Source organism: Rutilus rutilus (assembly GCF_951802725.1).
Source record: "Rutilus rutilus genome assembly, chromosome: 25".
NCBI lineage: Eukaryota > Metazoa > Chordata > Actinopteri > Cypriniformes > Leuciscidae > Rutilus > Rutilus rutilus.
The window spans coordinates 27842678-27866840 of NC_140229.1; the positions used below are offsets into that span (position 1 = coordinate 27842678).

Consider the following 24163-nt stretch of genomic DNA (forward strand, 5'->3'; position numbering starts at 1 on the left):
ATAAGAATCATTCACCATGAAATCAAATTTGACCATTCTTAGTTTTTATTGAATATAGCTGTAAGCTGAGAGGTTTAGATGAAGGGGTTTAAGTGAAAAATATCTAACCTGAAGAAAAAATCTGCAACAACGTGAACTTTTCATGATGATGCGTTTGATCATCCTTATGCAAACAATCGAGGAGTCTCCACATGAAAGACACATGACTGGCAGATCAGCGTCCAGCTTCATTTCAAACAGGATGAAATAAAATAAAATTGAATGTGGAGGATTTTAACTGAGACAACAAATATAAAACAGATAAAATACAGATGAACAAATGATAAAGCTCGGGTTGCTGAATATTAGCACAAATGTCAAATGTGATTTATCATTTACACTATATAGTGTTACATTAAGCACCAACACTTCAAAATAATTATATTTGAAACTAGACTTCTCAGTAATTCTGAAGATATTACTATAGATTACAGCAACACCACCTCCTTTTCCTTTCAGACGAGGTTCATGTTTATAACCGTAATCTTGCGGAGTGGACTCATTTAAAGTAATGTAATCGTCTAGTTTTAGCCAGGTTTCTGTCAGACACAACATGTCTAGATTATAGTCAGTAATCATATCATTAACAAAAAGTGCTTTTGAAGTAAGGGATCTTATTTTCAGCAACCCAAGCTTTTATCATTTGCTCATTTGTATTATATCTGTTTTTTATTTGTTGAACGTCAATTAAATCTTTACCCTTAGATGGGTTTGGAAGTTTTTTGTATGTCCTAAGTCGGGGAACAGACAGTCTCTATATGATGATATCTAGGTGAAAGAGGCTCTATGTGATGGGATTTATCTGACCTCGGTGACGTGAGACAGCTAGCAGACGGTCGGTTTAGCCAGTCTGTCTGCTTATGAACCCTATATTAACACCACTTAAGACAGCCAGCCATTGAGTGAGGATAATCTACTAAGTATCTCATCACTCCAGCAAATTAATATTATTCAACATATCCCAGGCTTTTTACAGAAAACATTCAAAAGTAACCCCCTTTGTAAACGTTAACATTTTCATAAGCAACTAATTAATGTTTTTTTTTAAGTCTCAGTAACTAACGGATTAAATTGCATAACTCTGTTACACATAACTAGTTGTTACTCCCCAACACTGTAGGAAGTAGTAGCAGCAGCAGGAAGTTGTGTTTTCCAGTTAAAGTGGCCAACTGTCTTATTGCCTCAAAGCATTTGCTAGAAAAATGTTTTTTTTTTTAAGTTGAGGTAATTAGGAGTAATATAATTACCATAATTACGAGATTTCAAATTGTAAAAAGTGTTCATGTTCTCGTAATTCCAGCTTGTAAGCGGAGACCTTTCTGACAGCTCCTACTTGTACCACCTGACCGCTGCAGATTCATCTAGACATTGATAGTGGTGCCATAGAAATGCATAATTCCCAGTCAGAGAACAGCTCACAATAGTCTCTGACAACGTGACACTGCTTAGTTTTACTACTTAATTTCACAGATGATTGCAATTACCATAATGAAAGAGAACACCCTGAAAATACATTCAATCAACACTTTATTCAATCGTTTGTAATATAAAGGCTGCAGCAAAACAAAGCATGCAAGTGACAGGCTAAATCAATGTACGTGTAAGGCTAGTGTTTGTTAGATAATAGACAAAAGCAGTACAAAATACAACTTCAGCATCTTAGCTCTGACAACCTGATCTGTAAAAAAAAAACCTAAAAATACAGTACTGAATCTTGAGGTTTAATAGCTTGCACACTGATAACTGCTCCTATCAGCAGGCAGTGTCTTCACCGCTGGACACACTCCTCTATGGAGGAGACGAGCTGCACTCGAGTGAAAGAGATGAACGCTGCTGACACAAAACTGCAGCGCTTTAAGACTTGGCTGGTACATCACATCCCATAAACACCCGACACCTCGCATACAGAAAACATTCACTGATCCTACATTGGAGGAAAAAAGTCACTTCTCATAAAAAAAATAAAATAATGTGACAAAAATAATGACTTGTAATTGTTCAGTTGACAGGTTAGTGGAGCTGAAGAGGCGTTCAGGCCCTGTGATCGTGTAGTGAATTACTCAAACAGCTGCTTTAAATACAATGACAAACTTCAACATTATTCAAACTAACATGCAAATGTGTCTACTGTCTGTAAGAACTTTACTAAAACTATTAGCCATTATAAAAAACTGTCTATAAAAAGACCTAAAATGCCATCTTATAAAATATAAACATGATAAAAAAAAAAGAAAAAAGGGTTAGTCACAGAATCCGATGTGGACGAGTTCAGAAAAGCGTCCTCAAACAACTCACACATGAAAAGAAAAGCATTTGGTTCATTCAATTTAAGCTGATAAACATTCACAAAAACAAACTGAAGTGAGATTTTACAAGTAAAAAAAAAAAAAAAAACTCTCACTCAGAAAAATCGAGCACACAGGAAGCTTTATGGTGGTTAAACTGGCAGCTCTGATTGGCTGAAGTGTTGATCACATGACCAAACAGCCTCTCTTGGCAGCACGTGGATCTCCCTGTGAAAACATACAGTGGAACACTGAGCAGAGCCTCACACACACGATGACGAGGAGGTTTGATGTGTGTAGTGATGAAGATGATGTGTGCTTGATATCAGACCTGCTGGTGAAAGAAACGCTCCTCGATGACTTCAGCATCCTCCTCCTCCTCTTCCTCCTCCACTGCAGTGTTGAACACTGTGCTCCTCACAGCCACTTCCTATAGGGACAGGGACACTTCAGAACACACCCAGCCCTGCCCACCGATGAACAATGCCTGGTTGAGCAGTAAGAGGTACACCTCAGGTGGGTCTCACCTCTCCGTCTGGGCTCAGCAGAAGCACTTTCACGTCCTCGCCGCTCCCCCATGAGCTCTGGCTCTTCCAGATCAGGTCAGCAGGAGGACTGGAGCTCACGCCCGCATTACACGCCCAGATCTGACCACATCAAAACAAGACCCAACAGCAGAGTATGAAGGCATATGCTGACATTCCCCCTCTGACAGCCTGTCAGGTGATGGGCTTTACTCGTAATTACATCTATGAAGATGAGATGTGTACCGTCACTTTCTGTCCAGCCTTCAGGGTGTATTTAGCAGTGAACTTATACACCGCAGAAACATCACCGACAGTTCGAATCAGCTGAAATCCTGCCATGGGTTGATCCTGAAATATTCAGACAAAAACTTTCATTCAAGTTACTTACTTCCAACTTCAACAATGTAGGAGCATTAAGTTAAGAATGAGTTTGTGTGAGTCAAACGCACCTGCTCAGAGTTGTTGTGCAAGCGAATGAACTTCCCATCCACGTCCAGCTCGTCGATGCAGATGTTTCCAGTGGCAGATGCCGAGTGAGCGATGCTAACGCTGCTGCTAGCTTTGGACTCCTCCACGTCCACACGCTTCCTCTTCCCGCGTGTGGTGCGAACACTGCGACTGGAGGACGCCCGCGACACAGTCACTCGAGACGAGGGGCTGGGAGACAGCTTCAGCCTGACACAGGAGACGTGCTGTTAGCATCAACTCGCCATCAGCAATTAAGCTCAAGCTAATCAACATCCATGTATAGAAACAAACTATCAGGTGAACGAGAACTTCTGCCAAGATAAGAGCTGAGGATGGTACCTCACCATACAGATAATACCATGATACAGCAATTCTGCGATAATTGATATATTGCTGACACATCACCATATCTGTCTTGCTGTGAAAATAAAACGCCTGTGAAAAGGTTAAGTGCAGGTTCTCTTCATTCAAGTCCAAACCGTTAGAAAACAGCACAAAACGTTTTTTCAGTCTGTAAATCAAATTGAACATTTCAAGTAAATTAAAAATGTTACACTTATACTTTTTAAAAGTTTAAACTTTTCTTTGTGTGTAAACTGACAGATTTAACTGCTTATCGACTTGTTTTATATAAACCTAGTACATTTAAAAATTTACCAACCTCTTTTATGTAAACCTGGGAACATCTCAGCGTTTCCCAGCAAATAAACCTGGGAATAGTGTTGTCAAAAATACTGACTTGGGTATTTAAAAAAATAAATATTTAAAATGTGACGACACCAGCATTTCCCGCTAGCATTTTGATTGGCCATTGTGTTCACATGCTCAACATATATGTCTGTGATTGGCTACAATTTATCAACGCTTCAAACACATGTTGTAAACGAGGCTTTGTGCTCTTCAAGTGCTTGCACAGATACACACGAGCGTTTGAAAGCAGGCGTACTCTCAGCGGATAAAAGACAAAAAAAAATTCTCTTACATATATATATATCAGTGTAACCACTCGGTGAAGAGCGTCAAAGATGACCATTAGTTTAGACCAGGGGTTTTCAAAAATTATAGTCTAATAATTAGTTTAAATTAATACATTTAAAAAGTTAAATTGTTATTATTCTGAAAATAAGGCCTCGTTTACACTGCAGGTCTTGATGCCCAATTTACCCTCCATTTGCATGTTCTTTCAACTGTATCCGATTCATGCGTTTACACTTGCCATACTATCTGAAACGTCGCGCATGCTTAAAATTCGCCAAACACCACCATGATTGAGGCGGAGGAGGACGAAAAGGGCCATCAGCAGCCTCTGCATATGCTTCAGTTATTGTGTGCGGAGAGATCTCAGGACTGGCGGCAGCATATTGTGGCGGGCTTTAACGAGGAGCGGTCGGTCCGAAATTTTAGGATGAGCAAGCCAACCTATGATATGTTGTGTCAACGTGTCCACATTCCTCTCCTACGACGTTTCGTCGGGCCATCCGTCCCTTTGCAGAAGCGCGTCGGGGTTTCTCTCGTCATTAAACCGCGGAGACGTAATGCCTCAGAAAATCCGATCTGCCCGTTAACGTTTACATGACAGTCGCATTGGCACATATCCGATTTACATCTGATTTATTTCCACATATGAACGAGGCCTGAAACCGATCTGGAAATATCCGAATGCATGCGGTTTTTTCCTGTTTACACGGTCATAGAACACATCCGATCTGTGTCACTTATGAGCAAAATAAATAAAGTAAAAAATTAAAATTCGGAATTGGGTCACATTTCACTGACAGTGTAAACGAGGCCTTAACTGCACATTTCATGTTTACACAATGATAAAAGTGAGGAGTTAAGAGTCTGACATTGCTGTTTGTTTGTTTTTTAATGAGGGGGCGCAATTGGGTAAGTTGTGTCAAAAGGGAGGCCCACTGTCTTAGACTTTGAAAACCCCTGGTTTAGACCAAGTAATATCTTCTTTTTTTTTAATCTTTTTTTTTAATTAAAGAACAGTTCTGGTCCTCAATGGTGATTGGTCAATAGCAGTGTTTTATTTACAAAAAGCACAGCTTATGACCACTTCACTGACCAGATCTGTGTTCATCACTGTGCAACAGCCTTAATCAATATACTGCCAACACTGTTCACATGCGGGAGATCTGGCGATGTATCTGAAGTGTAGCTTATTTAAGTTTCCTGGTTCTTGTATGGTACTGTATGTTAATTACTGTTTAATGACGCTCCTTGAATCTTAAGGCCAATTCACACTAAACCGACAGACGCGGACAATCCCCAGAGAACAGAACATCACTTTTCAGACATTCCTCGACCTGAAAAGGGCAGATTCAGCGGGTTCAGTCAGCGAAAACAAGCTCTGACGGACACACTGATCCGACAAACCCCGCGGAGTGCCTGTGAACTGTTTAAACTAAAAATGGCACAAAACCCCCCCCCGAATATTTCTTCCAGATATGCAGATGTATGTGTGTGAGAAAACATCATACAGGGTGGGCCATTTATATGGATACACCGTAATAACATGGGAATGGTTGGTGATATTAAAGTCCTGTTTGTGGCACATTAGTATATGTGATGGTCACCACCCATCTTGAGGAGTTTGCCCCCTCACATATACTAATGTGCCACAAACAGGACTTTAATATCACCAACCATTCCCATGTTATTACGGTGTATCCATATAAATGGCCCACCCTGTATATGGTGTAAAAACAAAACAAAACAAAAAACACACCATTCTCTTGCTGTTAACATTCACTACAATCTGGTAGCTCATGCTGACAGACTGTTCTTGATGATTTTAACATTCATGACTGTTGCCCATATATCTGCATGAGCAGTGTTGGCGTATTCACCTCTCCTCCTCTCCCTCCAGCATCTTCCTGTAAGCGTTGATCTCCATGTCCAGCGCCAGTTTGACGTCCAGGAGCTGCTCGTACTCGTCTAGCTGCTGCTGCATCTTGGCCCTGATCTCAGCAATCTCACACTCCTTCTCTGCCAGTAACCGGCGGCTCACATCTTTCTCTCGGCTCAGAGCCGCTTCCAGCTCACTGACGTGATCCTGCCACGCACGCGCCTGTTCAAGACAAACAAAACAGCAAGGTAATCAAAACTAACTGCACATCAAATAGGAACTTGATTATGATTACTTAAAGGATTTTTCATTTTGGGTGAACTATTCCTTTATCATTTACTCAACCTTATGACTTTTTCTGTGGAAACCAGACAGAACTGCCAGTGGAAACCAAATGCTGGAAACCAAACTGTTTTTTTTTTACCCTACAATGGAAGTCAATGGGAATCAAAACTGGTAACCAAAACTGGTAACCAATATTCTTTTCTATATGTGTTTGTCCATAGAAATGTGTTATTCACTACTGTAAAGTGACACTGGCAGACAATCAAATTCGTAGTTTTATTATTTTAATTATCAATTATCGATTTTATCATCAGTTGTTGCTGCTCTGACTATAATACATTCAAAGAGTAATTTAAACCATGTTCAGTTTCACTTCAACAGCACAGCGTGTGCAAACTCTGTAACAGGATGTTAAGTATAGCTAGAGTAACAGTGCGGGTCTCTCATCAATCACAAATGTCACTTCCTGAAGATTGTCAGACAGGATTAAATGAAATTGAGTTTAGAGAGCGAACAAGCACTATAACAAGTGAACACAAGGTATAATGATGAGCAACAACTTGACTTTGGTCTCCAATCGTGTGGGAAAGTGTCTGAATATAGAGCAGATGAAGCTGGTGTGGTCGGGTCAGACGCATACCTCTTTCTGCAGGTTAGAGAGCTGAGCGGCCAGACTCTCGACTCTCAGCGTGGACTCGCGCAGCTCCTCACGGGCCAAACTGGCTGAAGAGCTGTTCATCTCGGACGACAGACGCACGTTCTCCAGCTGAAACACACTCAGAGCTCTCAGAGAAAGGCAAAGAGGAACTAAACAAGCTTTCAGAGGAAGTCAGAAACTTGAGGAAGCGCTTCTTCACACATGTGCAGAGAGGTCACAAGACATCTGTTTGGACGTGCTACTGAACTGCCTGCGATCACCTTGGCCACGTATGTCTGCTCCATCTCCTCCTTGTAGAGTTTCATCTGCTCGTCGTGTTGTTCTCTCATTTCTGCAAATGCCTGAGCCAGTTTACAGTCGAACTCCATCTGCCGGCCCGAGTCCACCTCCACCAGACGGGTCTCGTGTCTGTGGCGCGTGTCCTTGATCTCCTGTCAACAATCACACAAATATCAGCTGCAGTTCAAAGCACTTCACTGGGAAATATCCTGTTCAGTTAATAGATGAAAATAACTGATTGCGCTCTCTTCACTGTGACCAAGTCTATTAGCAGCTACAACTTAAAGTGAGTCATTCCAGTCACATACTCTGTTGCAAGTACACTAGTTTTCATTTTGAAAAATACTTTTCAGTAAGCATTAAACTGATCAATCGTGACAGTCAATACATGTTACAATAGACGTGCATTTCAAATAAATCCTGTTCTTCTGAACGGTCTTTTCAAAGAACAAACAAGTTTTCAACTGTGATAAGAAAATATTACGTCACCAAATCAGCATATTAAGGCCTGTTCAAACCAAGATGAATATTCAGTGCGATAAATATATATATATAAAAAAAAATATTCAATGAACGGCTGTTAATGCGTCTATTCAGACCGAGACAAAAATATACAGCATTGTCAATAGGACAGAGGTGTTATGATCTTTCATCCGTCACACTGCAAAGTAAACCGTCACTTGCGACCAAAAGTCTAAATCAATCCTATTGTTGGTCCAATGCACAGTTACATAAAACCACAAATATTTTGCTAGTGACTAACCGCACTCTGTAGTAGTTTGTCTGTTTAGGGCTAATGTAGAAACATGGTGGCGCAAAATGGCTATTTCAATGTAAGGGGACCGGCGGAGTGTGTAGATAGAAACGGCTCATTCCAAGGTAATAAAAACATAATGGTTCATTATGTAAGGTGACTTTATACACCACTGAAAACATAGTTATGTATATTATTTTGCATTTCTGTCAACAGATCCTCATAAATATTACACAATGCACCTTTATAAAAAAAAAAAAAATAATAATAATAATAATAATAATAATATTATTTGAACTGATAATTACTCTTGTATATAAAAAAAAACAATATAAAAAAAAAGATCATAATCCATGACAAAATAATATTAGAAACTAGATTATCGTCTAGTCGCCTCTGGCTTGCTTAGTTGGGTATACTGATATTACTGATCTGCCTGCATTGACACCATTATATGAGAACTGAACGATGACATCACTTTTCTCCAGATTGATGGATAGAGAGATACATATATGACCTAAATAACTTTACAACAAAAATGAACCATCACTGAACTTAAGCTGGACTGTGACGCTATTTTCTTCTAGACACAAACTTTGTTGCATTATTTTCCTGTTATCTCTGTAAAGTTGCTTTGAAACACTCTATTGTAAAAGCGCTGTATAAATAAAGGTGACTTGACTAGTGGAAAATTCAGCAGCAACAGTTAATCTAGAAAAATCATGAGTGCACAATAACTATTAAATCTAAACATTTAGTGAAAATTTTTCGAAAAGTTGATGGTGCTTTATAATGTTTTTGTGCCTTTTGTGAGGCTTAACAATAACACCGAATACTATACGCACAATATCGGATTTGGATCGGTCCTGTTTGACCGACAAAGAATGGTGGTATCTGAGCATCGGATCGGCGCATCCCAAGCATTTTGTTTGTTTGTTGATGCTTTATTAAAGCCATCTACTGCCAGAGACTGAATCTGCAGTTTCACTCAGCCCATCTGAATGATTTAAAGGGACACTAAGTGGGAATTTCCCCCATCTAGTGGTGAAACTGTATTTTGCATTCAAACGAATAATGCTCTCCCACTCCTCACTTTTCCAAATGCTCGTTGCATCTACAGTTGCCGTTATGTACTAAAAAGCTATGACAGGATGTCTTATAATAGCACTTCGAGTTTTCCTTCGGGTGAACAGGTTTGTTATTTAAAACAAACTGAAACTTGAATCAACGAAAAAAAGAATGTTACAGTATAAATTACTGACTGTGAAAAACATTAACTATGGTAGTTAGTAGTAATGCCGCCTTTATTCGTTATATTTTTGAAGTACGTGCATTGTTAGATATCATCATCATCATCATCCGTGCCTTCTCTAACGTTACTTTACTCAATAGCTGCTATTCATCAAAGAGCCTGTTTAACGTACTATGAATAGAATAGATAAATAGATATAACTATAAATGTTCTACTGTCTATATAATAAAGTTCACAAAGCAATGAAAAATAAGCTTGTACTTAAGACCGTAACATTAACTTACCTGTCGAGAAGAAAGCAGGCAACTTCAGCATCTCTTTTGAAAGCTTTCTCCTGCATTAGCTATCCCGACATTAACCCTTGTTTTTGTAATCTCGGCTCACGTTTCCTTTTACGGTCTATTTTGGACTTTTTCGATGAAGAGGACTCCTTATCCTGTGACTCATATGTATGTATGAATGAACGGTGTATAAATAACCGTGCAGTGCATCCTTTTAAACTTGCCGGGGCAGTGACAAGCGCCTCTCACTGCTCTGCTCCTCCGCTTCTGCTGGCTTCAGTCACGTGACGCTGGCTCTGAACGAAACGCGTTGGCCTAGTACTTTTTGTCCCTCTCTGCTATTATAGTTTTTCAAGATGGCGGAACTACATGGAAGCCTCCGTGGACCTACCCGTCCCATGTATATAATGATAATAAATTCTTCGTTTACGAGGATTAGTCTGATCATTGGCATAGGTATTTGTACACCATTGAGGGCATATTTATGAATAAAAATATTGATTTTAGATAATAAAATACCTAAAAAGCTACATATTGTCCCTTTAATGCTTTTGTTTGTTTAGACCAAGATTCATTTATGATGTCATGAGCAATCCAGTTCTTCATTATAGATCCATCACTTAATCTGTGTGTGACAAACGTCCAACTGAAAAGGGTGAGAGACCGCAGACCTTTTTCTTTCTTTCACTGATAAATGAGTGTCCAGTCTTGGGATTTTCTTTCACTAATGAAGCTCTTAATTTAGGACTTCTGTGTGTTGGATTTATCGAGTTAATCACAGTGTGCTCCATCTTCCAAATCATAAGGAATGCACATACTGAGGTAGGGCTGTAATCAACCAAAGAAAATCTTGGTCGACTGAAGTCCTGAAATTTTCGACTAAAAATCGACTAAAAATTACGTTAGGAAAAAAAACGTTAAATTAATTAGCTGCGCAGTACTTGGTAGCCTTGTTGTCCGCCTAATGAATTATAAATAAACATAAAAAACTAGTAGGCTATTTGCAGTATTAAATCGTTTTTGACGTAATTATTTTGCACTGAAATGAGTGTGACACACGAGTCTGTCGGCTCTGGCAGCGTTGCATCACGTGCACCTGCGCAATATCAGAGCCTATGATTTACGAAAATAGTAACCATGTTGTCAACTAGTGATATCATCACAAGAACTTTTGAGGAATATGCAACATAATTTAGACAATTGTTTTTGTCATATGTATAATAACTGACGGAAACTATCATTTCAGTGCAGCCGCTCTGTGGAGCTCAGCTTCGCGGCTGAGACACGAATATAGATTATTAACTTTTAAAAAAAATGCTGCCACACTGCCGATGTCTCTGTTGACATGGTAGAAGAGGACTGACTGACTATGAATTAAACGCTCTCACAATTAAATAAATAATATTCAGCAAACCTTCTAGTAGCCTACTTTCTTCAATCTGTCTCTCTTCTCCAGTGGGTTGGGCTAATCCAAAAGAAGTGAAAACAGGGGGGGGTGTTCTGAAGACAGACTGTTACCTGTGAAACCGGGGTGCTCTGAAAACACCCCCATTAGCAATTAGTGCTTTCCACCTGATGAAATGAACGCGGCAAAACTGATGAAATGACCGCGACAAAAAAAAAAAAAAAAAAAAAAAAATTCGACCAATCAGAATTTTGGTCGAGCCAGAACGTATCGACCAAATAATCGACTGGGAGATTACAGCCCTATACTGAGGACAGATTAGACTATTTTTGAATCTTTCAGGCATTGGATATATTTAGCCATTTCTGCCACTGACCTCCTCAAACATGTTCTTCCTGAAGTGCAGCTCCTCCACCAGGCTCTGGCAGCGGTTCTCCAGATCCACGCGCAGCAGAGTTTCATCTGACAGCTGCTTCCTAGCTGAGCTCAGCCCGCCCTCCAGCTGAACACAAACACACTTCATCACTGACTGACTCACACACACGACTACGTTGGCAATGTCAATGGAAACATGTATACTGGAAAGTCATGAAACAATAAACCTTCTGAAGTGACTCTGCAAAATAGTAGAATAATTTTGACAATCCCAGAGTGCGTTTTTGTGCGGATGTGGGTGATGTTTGCCACCTTATACAGTACACATATAATACGACCAAGTATTACCAAAGGCATTTGCAGTTAAAAAGTACAATACATTCTGAAAATGCCTGATCGTTCCCCTAGAGAAGACCCTTACTCGCCGGCTGGGGTCATGTGGAGCCCTGCGAATGTGGAGTTTGGATTAGGGCTGTCGCGATAACCGCAAAATTGTAAAACCGCGCTACTGAGAAGCCAACCGCAGAGGAATGCAACTATAATACAACAACTGTAGCAACCACGATATTCACATGTTTTCTTTTTTCATAAGGCTATACCCTTCTTGTTTTGAACTTTGTGCATGTGTATTGAATGTTAAATAAGTTAATAATGATAACAAGACTTTTTATCATGGTGATTTGTACAGAGACTTCATTGATTTGCACTTAAGACTTAAGTCAAGTCAAGTATATTCGCATAGCGCTTTTCACAATACAGAATGTATCAAAGCAGCTTCACAGTATTAAATTAAGTAATACAGTTAACAGACAGTGAATGAGAGAGATCGACTGTGCGCGTGCGATTACCTGCGTCTGTCTTTGAGGTCAAGTCATATATATGCGTGAAAAGCTTTCCGTGTCCAAGGAAAGCGAAATTTGTCGTGTCATCCTCTTAACGTTTAAGGGGATTTACCATGAATGGCAACAGCGACAGCGCTGGTCAGCATTCCACAGCACGAGGAAGCCGTGGGAATCAAAAAGCAGCGAGTCACGCATTGAATCAATGCCATTTAAGCGCCAGCTTCAGCGTTACCCATGCGACGCATTGCTGGTCAGCTCAGCCTTGAAAAGTGGAGCTTAACAACTTGTTTCATTACCATCTTTTAAAGAATCAGCGTTTTTGAACGTGTTCGTTGAATGAACGGTTTAATGATTCACTCAAAGACAGTCCATTGCCGTAACAATGTAATGCGCGCTGATTGACAGCTTTTCAATGCGCAGAGATGCTGTTTAGTTTCGGTTACTGAAAATGTAGGCTACTACTATTTGTGCATGCTGACCACATGGTAAAACCTATTTATATAGCAACAAATAAATAAATAAATAAAAATAAATGGCGATAATACCGCATACCGTGCTATTGAGCCACTCAAAATTACCGCAAGGGAAATTCCTTCACCGCGACAGCCCTAGTTTGGATGTAAAAAATGGTCTATGATGAGCACCATTCACTTGAGCTCTCGGATTGAGCATGACGATTAGGGATGGGCATTAATACAAATTTCAGTTTGATTTCAATTCGCAAGCTTGGCTTTTTTTGTAATGGTAACCTTGTAAATGTAATGGTTTTGAACGATTACGTAATCGTGGCATCCGTAATCGTAATCGCGATTAGAAATTCGATTAATTGTGCAGCCCTAATGCACGACTAATGACTATGATTGAATGCCACATTACATAACATTATAAAGAGAACACTATTATAATAAATGGTGAATTACTTGGTTATCACAACAGGAGTTACACATTCTGACAAGCACATAACTTAGTTCAAGTTCACTTGTGCATTCGCATCATTTTGTGCAGATCTAATTTGTAATATTGTGTTTTGTATACATCTGATTAATCTCATATAAGATGTGTTTCATTGAGTTAAATAACGCGCTAGCAAAGTGCTCCATTTTACCAGTGTTCATTCAGCTCTTCAGTGCACACAGCTCTAGCAGCAATGCACCACTAATAGTAACTATGATTTGGACTGTACCATTTATGTTACGTTAATGAGAACAATATTGTAATAAATTGTTGTGAATTCATTGGGTGTAGTTGGCATGTTTCAGTGCTGTTCCAGGAAGAGCGCCTCCAGAACAGGAGTTACATTTTAACTAGCACTCACCGGACTCACACGTTGGTGACACGTTGTATTAGTCGTTATATTTCATTATTAAAGGAGTCATAATGTAGAAATTTCACTTTTCCACGAGAATCAATGTATGTTATGATTGCATAATGATTATACACTGGCCGGGAAGCCGATATTTAAAAGTGAAGCGTTTGTTTACCTCGGGGTTTGTAAAAAAGGCCACGTGCACGCGCACGAAAAAACGAGATTTTGATTTCTTCCCCTTCTTGACGTCAAGACGGGGGAGGATATACCAAATATGGACACCGCAAACCTATGCCGCGGGAAGCCCGCCCCTCTCCCCCTCAGATTCAGTTTAGTTGACTCGAGAAAGATGGAGAAACCGAGTGCACACCTGAGATGCTCTGTGGGTGACTGCCACAAACAACATGCAAATGTGTTTTATCTACCAAAAACGGACGAAACTATCAGGGAACAGTGGAGGAAATTCATTTTTAATGACGCTGTCCCAACAACTCTTTCAAGTGGCGTATCGTTAGGTGTGTGTGCTAAACATTTTACACCGGAATCTTTTACAAATTTGGGGCAGTATCAGGCGAACTTGGCCTCGAAGCTCCGTTTGGGAAAAGGTGCCATCCCAACCATCAGGGACTTGCCAGAAATTGAAAAGGTAAGACTGTGTTTTTATTGCTCTACTGTGGTTAACAAATAGCAGCTAACTGCTAATGCGGCTATTGTATGTAACGTTACCTTCGAGGTAAACACGGGGAATGGACTCTACGAATGCTAGCCACATCTTTCCACTTTGTTTTACACTAGCAGCTACAGTAGTGACGGTACAGGAGTCCATGCTCAGTGGCTAAAACTGTTTAAATGCAAGTATGAAAACAATATACCACTAAACATTATTAGCCAAACTCATGCAAAACATGCAGTTTGAAAATAGCTTTCAGTTAGTGGGGCTTCTGTAAGAATGTATCTGGCAATGGTGTATTTTTTCTTTTTTCTTTGGCTGTGATTACAATTTCACTAACAATAAGTACCGTCACATTTATTGAGCTATTGCAGTATTTTGTCTATGTTTTTGTACCGCTTGGAAGTAGTAAAATACATTCCTGCAACCAATCAACGCGCCCCTCATTTGCATTATTATAATGACCGTCCACGACAGCCAAAACATCGCATCAGATCTCGCGAGACAATAATGCCTTTAGAAATAAGGGTCTGAGGGGCTCTGTGTTGATTTTTTTTCCACTTTTCTTTTTTAGAAGTGCCTAAAATACTATAATAGAGCATTTGGGTATCCAAGGTAACACAACATTATGACTCCTTTAAATAAGTAATTTAAATGATCAATCACATCGATTCATTTTTCAATCCTAATAGCCCTTTATTTAGACTAAAACCCCCTTCTCATTCATTTGGTGAGGAACATGTCGTTTTGAGCATTAGCACGCCCTGTCATGCTGTTGGCTATATGCCGCTGCAGTATTAAGGCTAACAATTGATTGATCATTAATTTACACATGATTGATCATTGGAATGTGTGTAAATTGACAGCCCTAGTAGCTCTAGACCCATTATCCTCCATGCTTCATGTGTGTGCGCCTCATGTACCTCCTGTACGCGGGTCTGCAGGTCTGTCAGGGCGTTCTCCAGGGTCTTCCTCTCGGACACCGCAGTGTTCAGCGCCGCCTCTCGAGAGTTCAGCAGGGCTTCAACCTCCTTCAGTCGGGCCTGAGCGCCAGCGAGGTCCGCGTCCTTCTTAGCACATCTGTGACAAACACAACACACACCATCAGAGGCTGGAGACCGTTTCTCGTGTGTCAGGTGACTGCGCCGAGGACTACTGTGTGCACGTCAGTACGTCGCAATATCGTTTGTCTAAACTATAATGCGGTTTCGATGTGTAAAAAAAAAAAAAAAAACCGATTGACAATATTTCTGTACACACACGCACACACATTCATAGATCTATTTTGCCGTTTACAAATTTAAGTTGAAACATTTCAAAAGGAAACCAATTAGAGCTTTATCAAAAAGCTGTATTGTCTCTAAAACAAACAAACAATTCTTCTGTTGTGTTAAGCGTGATGGATGGAGCGTAAATGGATGATCGTCACCTTCAACAGCGGACTCGGCGACGGCTGATGTGCGCATCTCTAATGGTAACATAATACACTGATGAATGAGCACTGCTTTTAAATTAACATTTCTTTAAAACAAAATTTTACAGAATTTCATTTTCTTAGTGGCATAAACAGGCTTTACTCCCTTGAAACTTAAACTGGAACATCACTGTTTCTGTCACACACTCCCACACGGTACTTTTCTTTCTTTCCTTCCTTTTGTTTTTAATTCTTTTGTACTTCACCCTCAGACCTGCTCTAAAGCGGACCCCGCGCAGCATAGACTATATCTTAAAGAGTGCAAATTAGTGCCTGGCGGGAAAAAAAATGCTCATATTTTAGAGAATGGAGTTAATATTTTCGTTAATAATGACTTACATCCACCTGCAACCCACACGAAATTAATCAGAATGTTATTTTTATTACTTGACCCACCCGATCCGCAATTATCAGCAGCGCCCGCGGATATAACCGCGATCCGCGCATCACTGCAGCCCGTGGCTCGGCACAGAGTGCTCCAACTCCATATTTGCCTGTTTGGATGAGGTTAAATGTTGGCTTTCTAAAAATGTCCTTTTTTTGAATGCAGATAAAACAGAGGTAGCCTAATTGTTTTTGGCCCCTCTTTCTCCAGGAAGTAACAAGATCGATCTTGGATATCTACAACCTTTTGTTTCTTCTGTTGTGAGGAATTTGGGTGTGGAGTTTGACGATTCCCTTAAGTTTAATAAACATATTAGCTCTGTGATTAGTTCTAGTGTTGCACGGTGTACCGATACTTCAAAAGTATCGCGATACTCGGAAATTAAAAACGTCACGATACCTAAATTTATCAGTATCGATACTTAAAAAAAAAAATCTACCTATCTGGACGTCTGTTTTTTTTTTCCTGAAGCACGCAGCAAAGAAGCTGCCGCTGTCAGTGTCATGTGACAAAACACTACAGCGAGATGGCTGCATGTGCGAGCACAAGTGGTCCACATCGTAGAAAAAGATGACGCGAGGAGTGACATATGGAAGTACTTTGCCTACCTTGCTCTGTTGCACGGTGCACCGATACTTCAAAAGTAAATCGGAAATTAAAAACGTCTCGATTCCTAAATGTATTAGTATCGATACTTCTAAGAATGACCGCGTTCCAGATTTGTAAGGCCGGCGACACACTGGCTGCGTGGCGTGTCCGTTTTTATTTCGGCCTGCGAAATAAAATATTTAACTGCCTGCGTGACACATGCGTCTCAGGCGCAGCTCGAGACGCGCGGAAAACCCATGCATGCCAGAAATAGAACCGACGCCTATTTTTCACGCGACACGCAAGCGTTTCCAGGCAAAATAGAATAGGGAAAGATGTTTCTATGTCATTTTGACACGAATACATATTAATAAATTACATTTTGATGTTTGAAAGTCTCTAGGTTTTGACATAAATACAATATAAATGTAATTAAAAAAAATATTATTGATTTTCAAATATTGCACCTCTCAATACAGAACGAAATATTCTGCAGCCTATTTTGCCGTCAAGTGCATCAACACTGCCGACGTTGTCTTTGCTGCTATATATTTATGTTTAACATGAAGTATAGGCCTTCCACAACTCTCTCCCCATATGTCAAATATATCACCAATGAGGCTTATCATATGTTACCAATATTAAACATTGTTTAATATAATCGCTGTTCATATTTTTATTCAAAGTTCAGAATCAAGATAAAGTTATTACTGGTAACTCTTATGTTTCTTATGATAAATGAGATAATGCTGCTAAATTTTATTTTTATTTTTACCTTGAATGTCATTGCTCTAATTAATTTTTTATGTTTTGATATTTCATATTTTGTTCAAATGTTTAATATATTTGCTGTTCATATGTTCATTTATTGGTGTGTTATATGATTAGAATGTTGTCCCGGTTTTAAAATAAAGCACAGCAATGATATTTGAGAGTGTTTCTCCCTTTTCAGGAAAAGTATCGAAAAAGTATCGAAATCGCAATACTTGACTTGGTATCGGTATCGAAACAATAATTTTGGTATCGTGACAACACTAATTAGTTCTAGTCTTTCATCTCCGCTTGCTTGCTAAAATTAAGCCATTTCTATCCAAGAAGTCTCTGGAAGTTGCAATCCATGCTTTTATTACGACTAGGCTGGATTATTGCAACTCCATCTACTATGTTATTTCTAATTTTTAAATTTCTCATTTACAAGTCGTTCAAATTGCAGCTGCACGATTTCTGAAAGGATGTAAAACACGTACGCATGTCACTCCCCTTCTGAAAGATTTACATTGGTTGCCAGTTAATTATAGAACTGAGTTTATAATCCTATTACTGGTCTATAAATCTCTACATAATCAAGCGCAGAGCTTTCTGTCTGTTTTACTACACCACTATAATCCCTCACGAAGCCTAAGGTCTGAAGATCAACACTTACTCCAAATCCCAGGTGACCGAGCTTATTCTGTGGCTCGTCCCACTTCATGGAAAAGCCCTCTAAACCACATTAGGGCCGCTTCTACCTTATCTGCATTCAAATCTAGTCTTAACATATCTTTTTGTTGGCTTATAATACATTGTAATGTCTTGTTTTGTTCATCTGTCATCTTATGGTCTTATTTTGTATTGTACAGCACCTCGTTGCTGTCATTACATGTGCTTAAGAAATAAACTGAACTGATCGAACAGCTTGATTTTGGCTTTGTGGCTCGAGATCAGAGGCTGTTGTTGCGGTCAGCTCATTGGTAGCGCTGGCTCTCACTGGCCCCACAGCTAGGGATCAAGATGCATGTTAAAATACATGTTGAACAAATGTCCTTCTAATGAAAAGATGTAATTCAACATCGCTCAACCAGAGAGAGAGCGTCCTGAAGCCTGAGGAACAGTGTGTGCTTACAGGTCTTCAAGCAACACTAGTGTTGAGCGGTCTCCTTCTCCGGAGGAACTGAGGAATGTGAGGAATGAGAGGAACGCCTCACACACAGCCGAGAGCATCTGGAGGACACGAGCTCTCACTTCATGAGTTTCTGATAATCTTAACATGTGCTACACGCATCTAATGTGCTTCAGTCCAGAGAAAAAGTTGGAAACAAAGAGCTGCTTCACTGGGAGACCAGTAAACAGCTGGTGAACATTCACCTCCTCCAGCTGCTACACGCCAATGAGATGCTTCAGTCTGAGCACTGAGAGAAACACTGAACACACCAACTGCTGCTCCTGTCAATCAGACACATGCACATCACAACACTGATGGACAAACAAGGAAAACTAAACCAAACACTACGTGCAACCCAGACAGCTGTACAACACTGCACTAGTGCACTACAAACACTCATTCACAAGATGAGTATATGACGTGAGCCTGTAACTGATTCACTAAAGAGTCTCACAACAAACACGACCATCACAAAACTGCTGTTAGTGTGAGACCAATTCAACACAGACACAAAATTAGGGCTGTCAACGAATATTCTAAATTCAAATATATATTCAAATAGTTTTAAAAAACAGAATTTCGAATGTGAAAATTAATATTCGAATGTGGAAAATCGCCCGCGGTAGCAGAGGCGCGGCTGTCTGCTTTGCGAGTGGGGACAGGTCACAGGAAGAAGCGTTAACGTTAAACAGAAACATTACTATAGTGTAGGCTACTGTACTGACTGAATAGATATTGCATGAATAAGGTAGGTTAGATACAGCAGTTTCATGCACTGCAGGCTTACACTGGTTTGATTATTTACCGTTTCATGTCAAGGAAAAGTTCTATGTTTACCACAGCACAGCTCGCTCGGAGCGTTCAATGTCGGATTCGCGTCTACCACGTCTAGTTGGACTCTTGAACATTTTTCAATCCATTCGCGCATGACGCCTCATTCTCGCCGCAAGACCCCCAGACGCGTCTTTACATTGACTTAACATTGAAATCACTCGCGCCAGACGCTCTATTCGCGTTTGGTGTGAACGCAGCATGAGCGTGAGGGCGAGAGAGAGTGCCTGCGAGTGTGAGTGAGCGAGCGAGAGTGAGGTCTGCGGTCTTGGCCATTAGGTGATTTACTTGTTTTTGTGTAGGTAATACGTTGTCAAATATGTTTAAACTTAAATAACTACCTATACAAGTAGTTTTGTCTCTTTGTATTAATTTGTCCTGTTATTGACGTAATGCGCAACCAGATGTTCGAATATTCGTGTGTTTTTTAGAGGGAATATTCGAACGTCATTTTTGAGCAATTTTGACAGCCCTAGACAAAATACAAGATACTAGAAATAAAAAGAGTGAGCCGACAGGCCTTTGTGACCCTGATTAAAAAAAAAAATAATAATAATAATTTCAACAATACATACAGGAAAATATACACCAATTATAAAAATAACAACGCAAATTGGAGAACCATTTAAAACCCCCTTCCTTTCTCATCTGGTCCAGAGCTTCACACACATCCACTGAGCGCCATCACATGATGCTCTGGGCTAGAGGACCTGCTGCTGGCCGACACACTCCATGGTCAGCGTCAGCCTGGGGATCCCCGCACAGGGCTGGATAGTTTACTTATTTGATCATTCATTTACTTATTTAATTAATTTTAATCACAAGAAATGAGAACCATTGTCTATCATTTTGCAAGCAAAGATGGAGTTGGTGATAAAGAAAGGCACGTTGCAGAGACGACGAGGGCTGAATCTTGCGGTCCATACATTAATGGTAGTGAAAAAACTAAAAGTATCAAACCTTCTTGTTTAATAAGTTTTAAGTCAGTGTTTTCAACTGCTTTTGATTTTCACAGATGACTGATTATTGTGCAGTGTTCAAACCTATTAAAGACGTATTATATCATTTTAGTTATAATATATTTAAAAATTTGTTATAGTATTGTCATTAGGGATGCACAATATCATCGGCACAAAACCGGAATCGGCCAATACATCTATTAATCAAATATCAATTAATCTTGCCGAAAAGATAACGAGTTGAATTTTATAACACTAGGATTAATAAATACTGTAACAAATGTATTGCTCATTGTTAGTTAGTACATTAAGGTTTAATAAATTAACCTTTTTGTAAAGTGTTACCTTTCGATGTTTAGGTAAAATTTAATTAAATTTAAAGAGTCCAATGTAAATTAAAAAAAAAAAAAAGTTTTTAAAAAACAAGTAATTTTCAGTTAAGTACATCCAGAATTGACAGTTTTTGCCAAGTAATTCTTCTTTTGGTGCATCTCAAAGTACAGGTAAATGCTATCCCCGAGATAAAAAAAATAATAATAAAAAAAAAAAATTACCATACATTATAGTTTCTCCAATTTTTGGTGTATTTTTAAGCAAAAGCAAAATAGATGAAATGCCCATAAAACACAATTATACAGTAAGAGAGAGAAATGAGATTGAAGTTTGAATATAGTGTCTCACGTCTGCTGTAGCTGCTCGTGCGCGCTCCCGATCTGGCCCAGCTCGATCTGCAGCTTCGCGCGCTCCCGCGCCGTCTGGTCCAGCGCCGTGCGCGCGTCCGCAAGCTCGGTCTCGTAGAGCGCCTTGACCCCGCAGATCTCGCGTGCACGCTCCTCCTCGCGCGTGTTGATCTGCAGCTGCAGCGTGCTGTTCTCGGTCTCCAGGCCGCGCACCGTGTCGATGTACACCGCCAGCCGGTCGTTGAGCTGCTGCAGGTCCTCCTTCTCCCGCAGCCTGGAGATCCGCGCGGGGCTCAGAGGAGTCGCGCCGCCGCCGCGGGACAACGGCTGCTGCCCGGCCGGGGTACACGCCGCGCTCGCCATGCTTCAGCTGCATTTACAACACAACAAGAGTCAGCGTGAATGATGAACTATGGTCACTCCTCGGCTCAGCGAGCAGAAGAACATGGTTTAACTTCAATTATAAACACCCGAACAATGCTAATGATTATGAGCACGACAAAAACGGTTTACCTTCTGAATGAAAAGTATAGAAACAACGCTCCGAGGGAACAGGGTGTAATTCTACAAGAGCTGCTTTAAACACGGCAGTGTCCTACATCGACACCAGTGTATAATATGAAATAATAAATATGTGTGTGAGCGTCTTACCGTGAGCCCGGTCGCGTGATAGAATGAACTGAACTAATATGGCCGCTCATCAGAACCACGCTGACACGTGACCACGGACACTCAATCGGCAACCGCCACGTCATCAGGGGTTCAACGGTGCATTTGAGACAAAATTCAAACCGCACAAAAACGCGCTGAAAGTAACATCACTAGCACGTGCTCGTCCTCCAGTTCCAGCGACTGTAAACAACACAACAATCAATAAACATTTCATGTAGTCTGCCTTTTCTTTTGTGATCATGCTTGAATCAGATATTAATGACCAGACGATACACACAATTATGACTGACACTTCGCTGTTTGATTCAGGTTTAAATTGTTTTTTTTTTCTGCTTAAGTAGTATTAGTTTTTCACAATTGCTAATACACTAAACCCCATTCTCTGAACCAAATTCTCACTATAGCCTAAACCAATTTGTTGAATAAATTACTCTTAAACAAGTGAAGGCAGTTAGACACTATCTGCAAATCTCATGCACTCTTTTTGCAAAACTCTAAAGACAAGAGGCAAAAGTTAAACACAAATAAAACACAGTTGTCATCATTTTACACACAACGATTCAAAATTGTACACTCTTGTTTCTAATGTTGTGATCAAACCAACTGTATAAAATATGAGCCAGTTCAATACGAACAATAGATGGAAACAGTCTGAGAGGGAGAAGAGGACATAAAATTGGTGGTGGACGATGAGGATGAGAAAGAGTGTTTTCAAGGCTGGATCTGTCAGACTAGAGGGTTTTCTCTAGCCTGTGCTGTGGATGAAGTCCTCAGGCCAGAGCCAGCAGGAGGACATGATGCCGAAGCAGAATCAATCTCTCATTGACCTAGATTTTGCCATTGCACAACTTACAGTATTTGAGTGTACTGTAACATGCTTTTCATTAAGAGTTTTGGCTTTAGCAGTTGGACTGCTAGTGTATAAAGACATTCAGTAGCCCACAATTCAATATTCAGTACAATACTATTCTTGCAGTGGATACAGTACATGATATATTCACCTTACTCAATTGAAATGACTATATGTAATTGAAAAAACTTTACTGTATACATTTTTTCCTGTAACATTCTGGATGCTGTGTTCTCCATTTTTTTATGTAGTGTCTAATAAATGATCTGTAGTGCTTATATTATTGACTCGTGTGTATGATCTGAAAGCATTGTTTGATTTTGAGTACAGGTTAAATGGTTTTGAAGCGATTGTTTGAGTTTTGTGAGTTTAGTTTGAAAATTTGGATTTGTGTTTTATGTTGTGAGAAAATGATGTCTTAGCAATTGTGAAAAACTGTAATCAAGGCTTATGACAACTGAGACTGATCACTGTCGGTTTCTTTGAACATTTATTTCTTCCCCTGAGCTTCTCAGATTCATTATCGGTTTGTAAAGCTTTTGAAATGGTAAATACTCAAGATACACATGTACACTTTATTGCCAAAAGTTTGGGACGTCTGCCTTTACATGCACATGAACTTTAATGACATCCTGGGGTCCACCCTTTACAGCGATAACAGCTTCAACTCTTCTGGGAAGCCGTTCCACAAGGTTTAGGAGTGTGTTTATGGGGATTTGACCATTCTTCTAGAAGGGCATTAGTGAGGTCAGGCACTGATGTTGGATGAGAAGGCCTGGCTTGAGTATCCGCTCTAATTCATCCCAAAGCTGTTCTATGGGGTTGAGGTCAGGACTCTGTGCAGGCCTGTCCAGTTCCTCCACACCAAACTCCTCATCCATGTGTTTATGGACCTGCTTTGTGCACTGGTGCACAGTCATGCTGGAACAGGAACATCCACAAACTGTTCCCACAAAGTTGGGAGCATGAAATTGTCCAAAATGTCTTGGTATGCTGAAGCATTAAGGGTTCCTTTCACTGGAACTACGGGGCCAACCCCTGAAAAACTACCCCACACCATAACCCCCCCTCCACCCAAACTTCACACTTGGCACAATGCAGTCAGGCAAGTACCGTTCTCCTGGCAAACGCCAAACCCAGACTCGTCCATCGTATTGCCGGACAGAGAAGCGTTATCAGGCAAACGTGTCACAAATGAAGCACTTTTATGAGAACCCAGCAAAAGATTTCTGTATATTATACCATGTAGGGATGCACCGATATTAAAATGTTGGCCTATACTAATTCTTTATATTTGAAAGCCAATAACCAATATATTGGCTGATAAATCCAAATCTTTATAAAATTTGAGAACCTGATTACAAAAACAAAAGTCTCACCATTCAAATCCATGTCCCACGCACACAATTATAATGCTCTTATTAAAATAAATTTTATGTAGCCTAGGCTATACCTAAAGTTCACACCTTGGTACAAAGTATCATTGCCCTTAAACCTAAATAAGATACAGTGAAAGTAAAATC

The 24163-nt window shown here is 40.0% G+C and overlaps 1 protein-coding gene across 2 annotated transcripts; it reads right to left on the minus strand.

Moving 5' to 3' along the window:
- Positions 1-1549: 1549 nt before the first annotated feature.
- lmnb1 (lamin B1) lies at positions 1550-21829 on the minus strand. Of its 2 annotated transcripts, none has more exons than XM_084399954.1 (12): positions 21770-21829; positions 21120-21488; positions 15204-15360; positions 11464-11589; positions 7377-7547; positions 7099-7224; positions 6175-6395; positions 3301-3526; positions 3095-3199; positions 2852-2971; positions 2656-2754; positions 1550-2552 (listed from the first exon to the last, which is right to left on the minus strand). In XM_084399954.1, exons 2-12 carry the CDS (start codon positions 21479-21481, stop codon positions 2511-2513), a joined length of 1755 nt encoding a protein of 584 aa, XP_084256080.1. In that variant the 5' UTR covers positions 21482-21488; positions 21770-21829; the 3' UTR covers positions 1550-2510. The 2 variants fall into 2 exon arrangements, with proteins under 2 accessions (XP_084256080.1, XP_084256081.1); XM_084399955.1 differs by having other exon boundaries at positions 21632-21809.
- Positions 21830-24163: the final 2334 nt, after the last annotated feature.

Bases quoted from the DNA above. Each gene is read 5' to 3' on its own strand.
- lmnb1 (XM_084399954.1), bottom strand. From the start codon at position 21,481: ATGGCGAGCGCGGCGTGTACCCCGGCCGGGCAGCAGCCGTTGTCCCGC. The intron at 15,361-21,119 runs GTGAGACACTAT...TGTTTGTCACAG, and splicing joins CACGAGCAGCTACAGCAGAC to ATGTGCTAAGAAGGACGCGG. The intron at 6,396-7,098 runs GTATGCGTCTGA...TGTCTTGAACAG, and splicing joins TCTCTAACCTGCAGAAAGAG to GCGCGTGCGTGGCAGGATCA.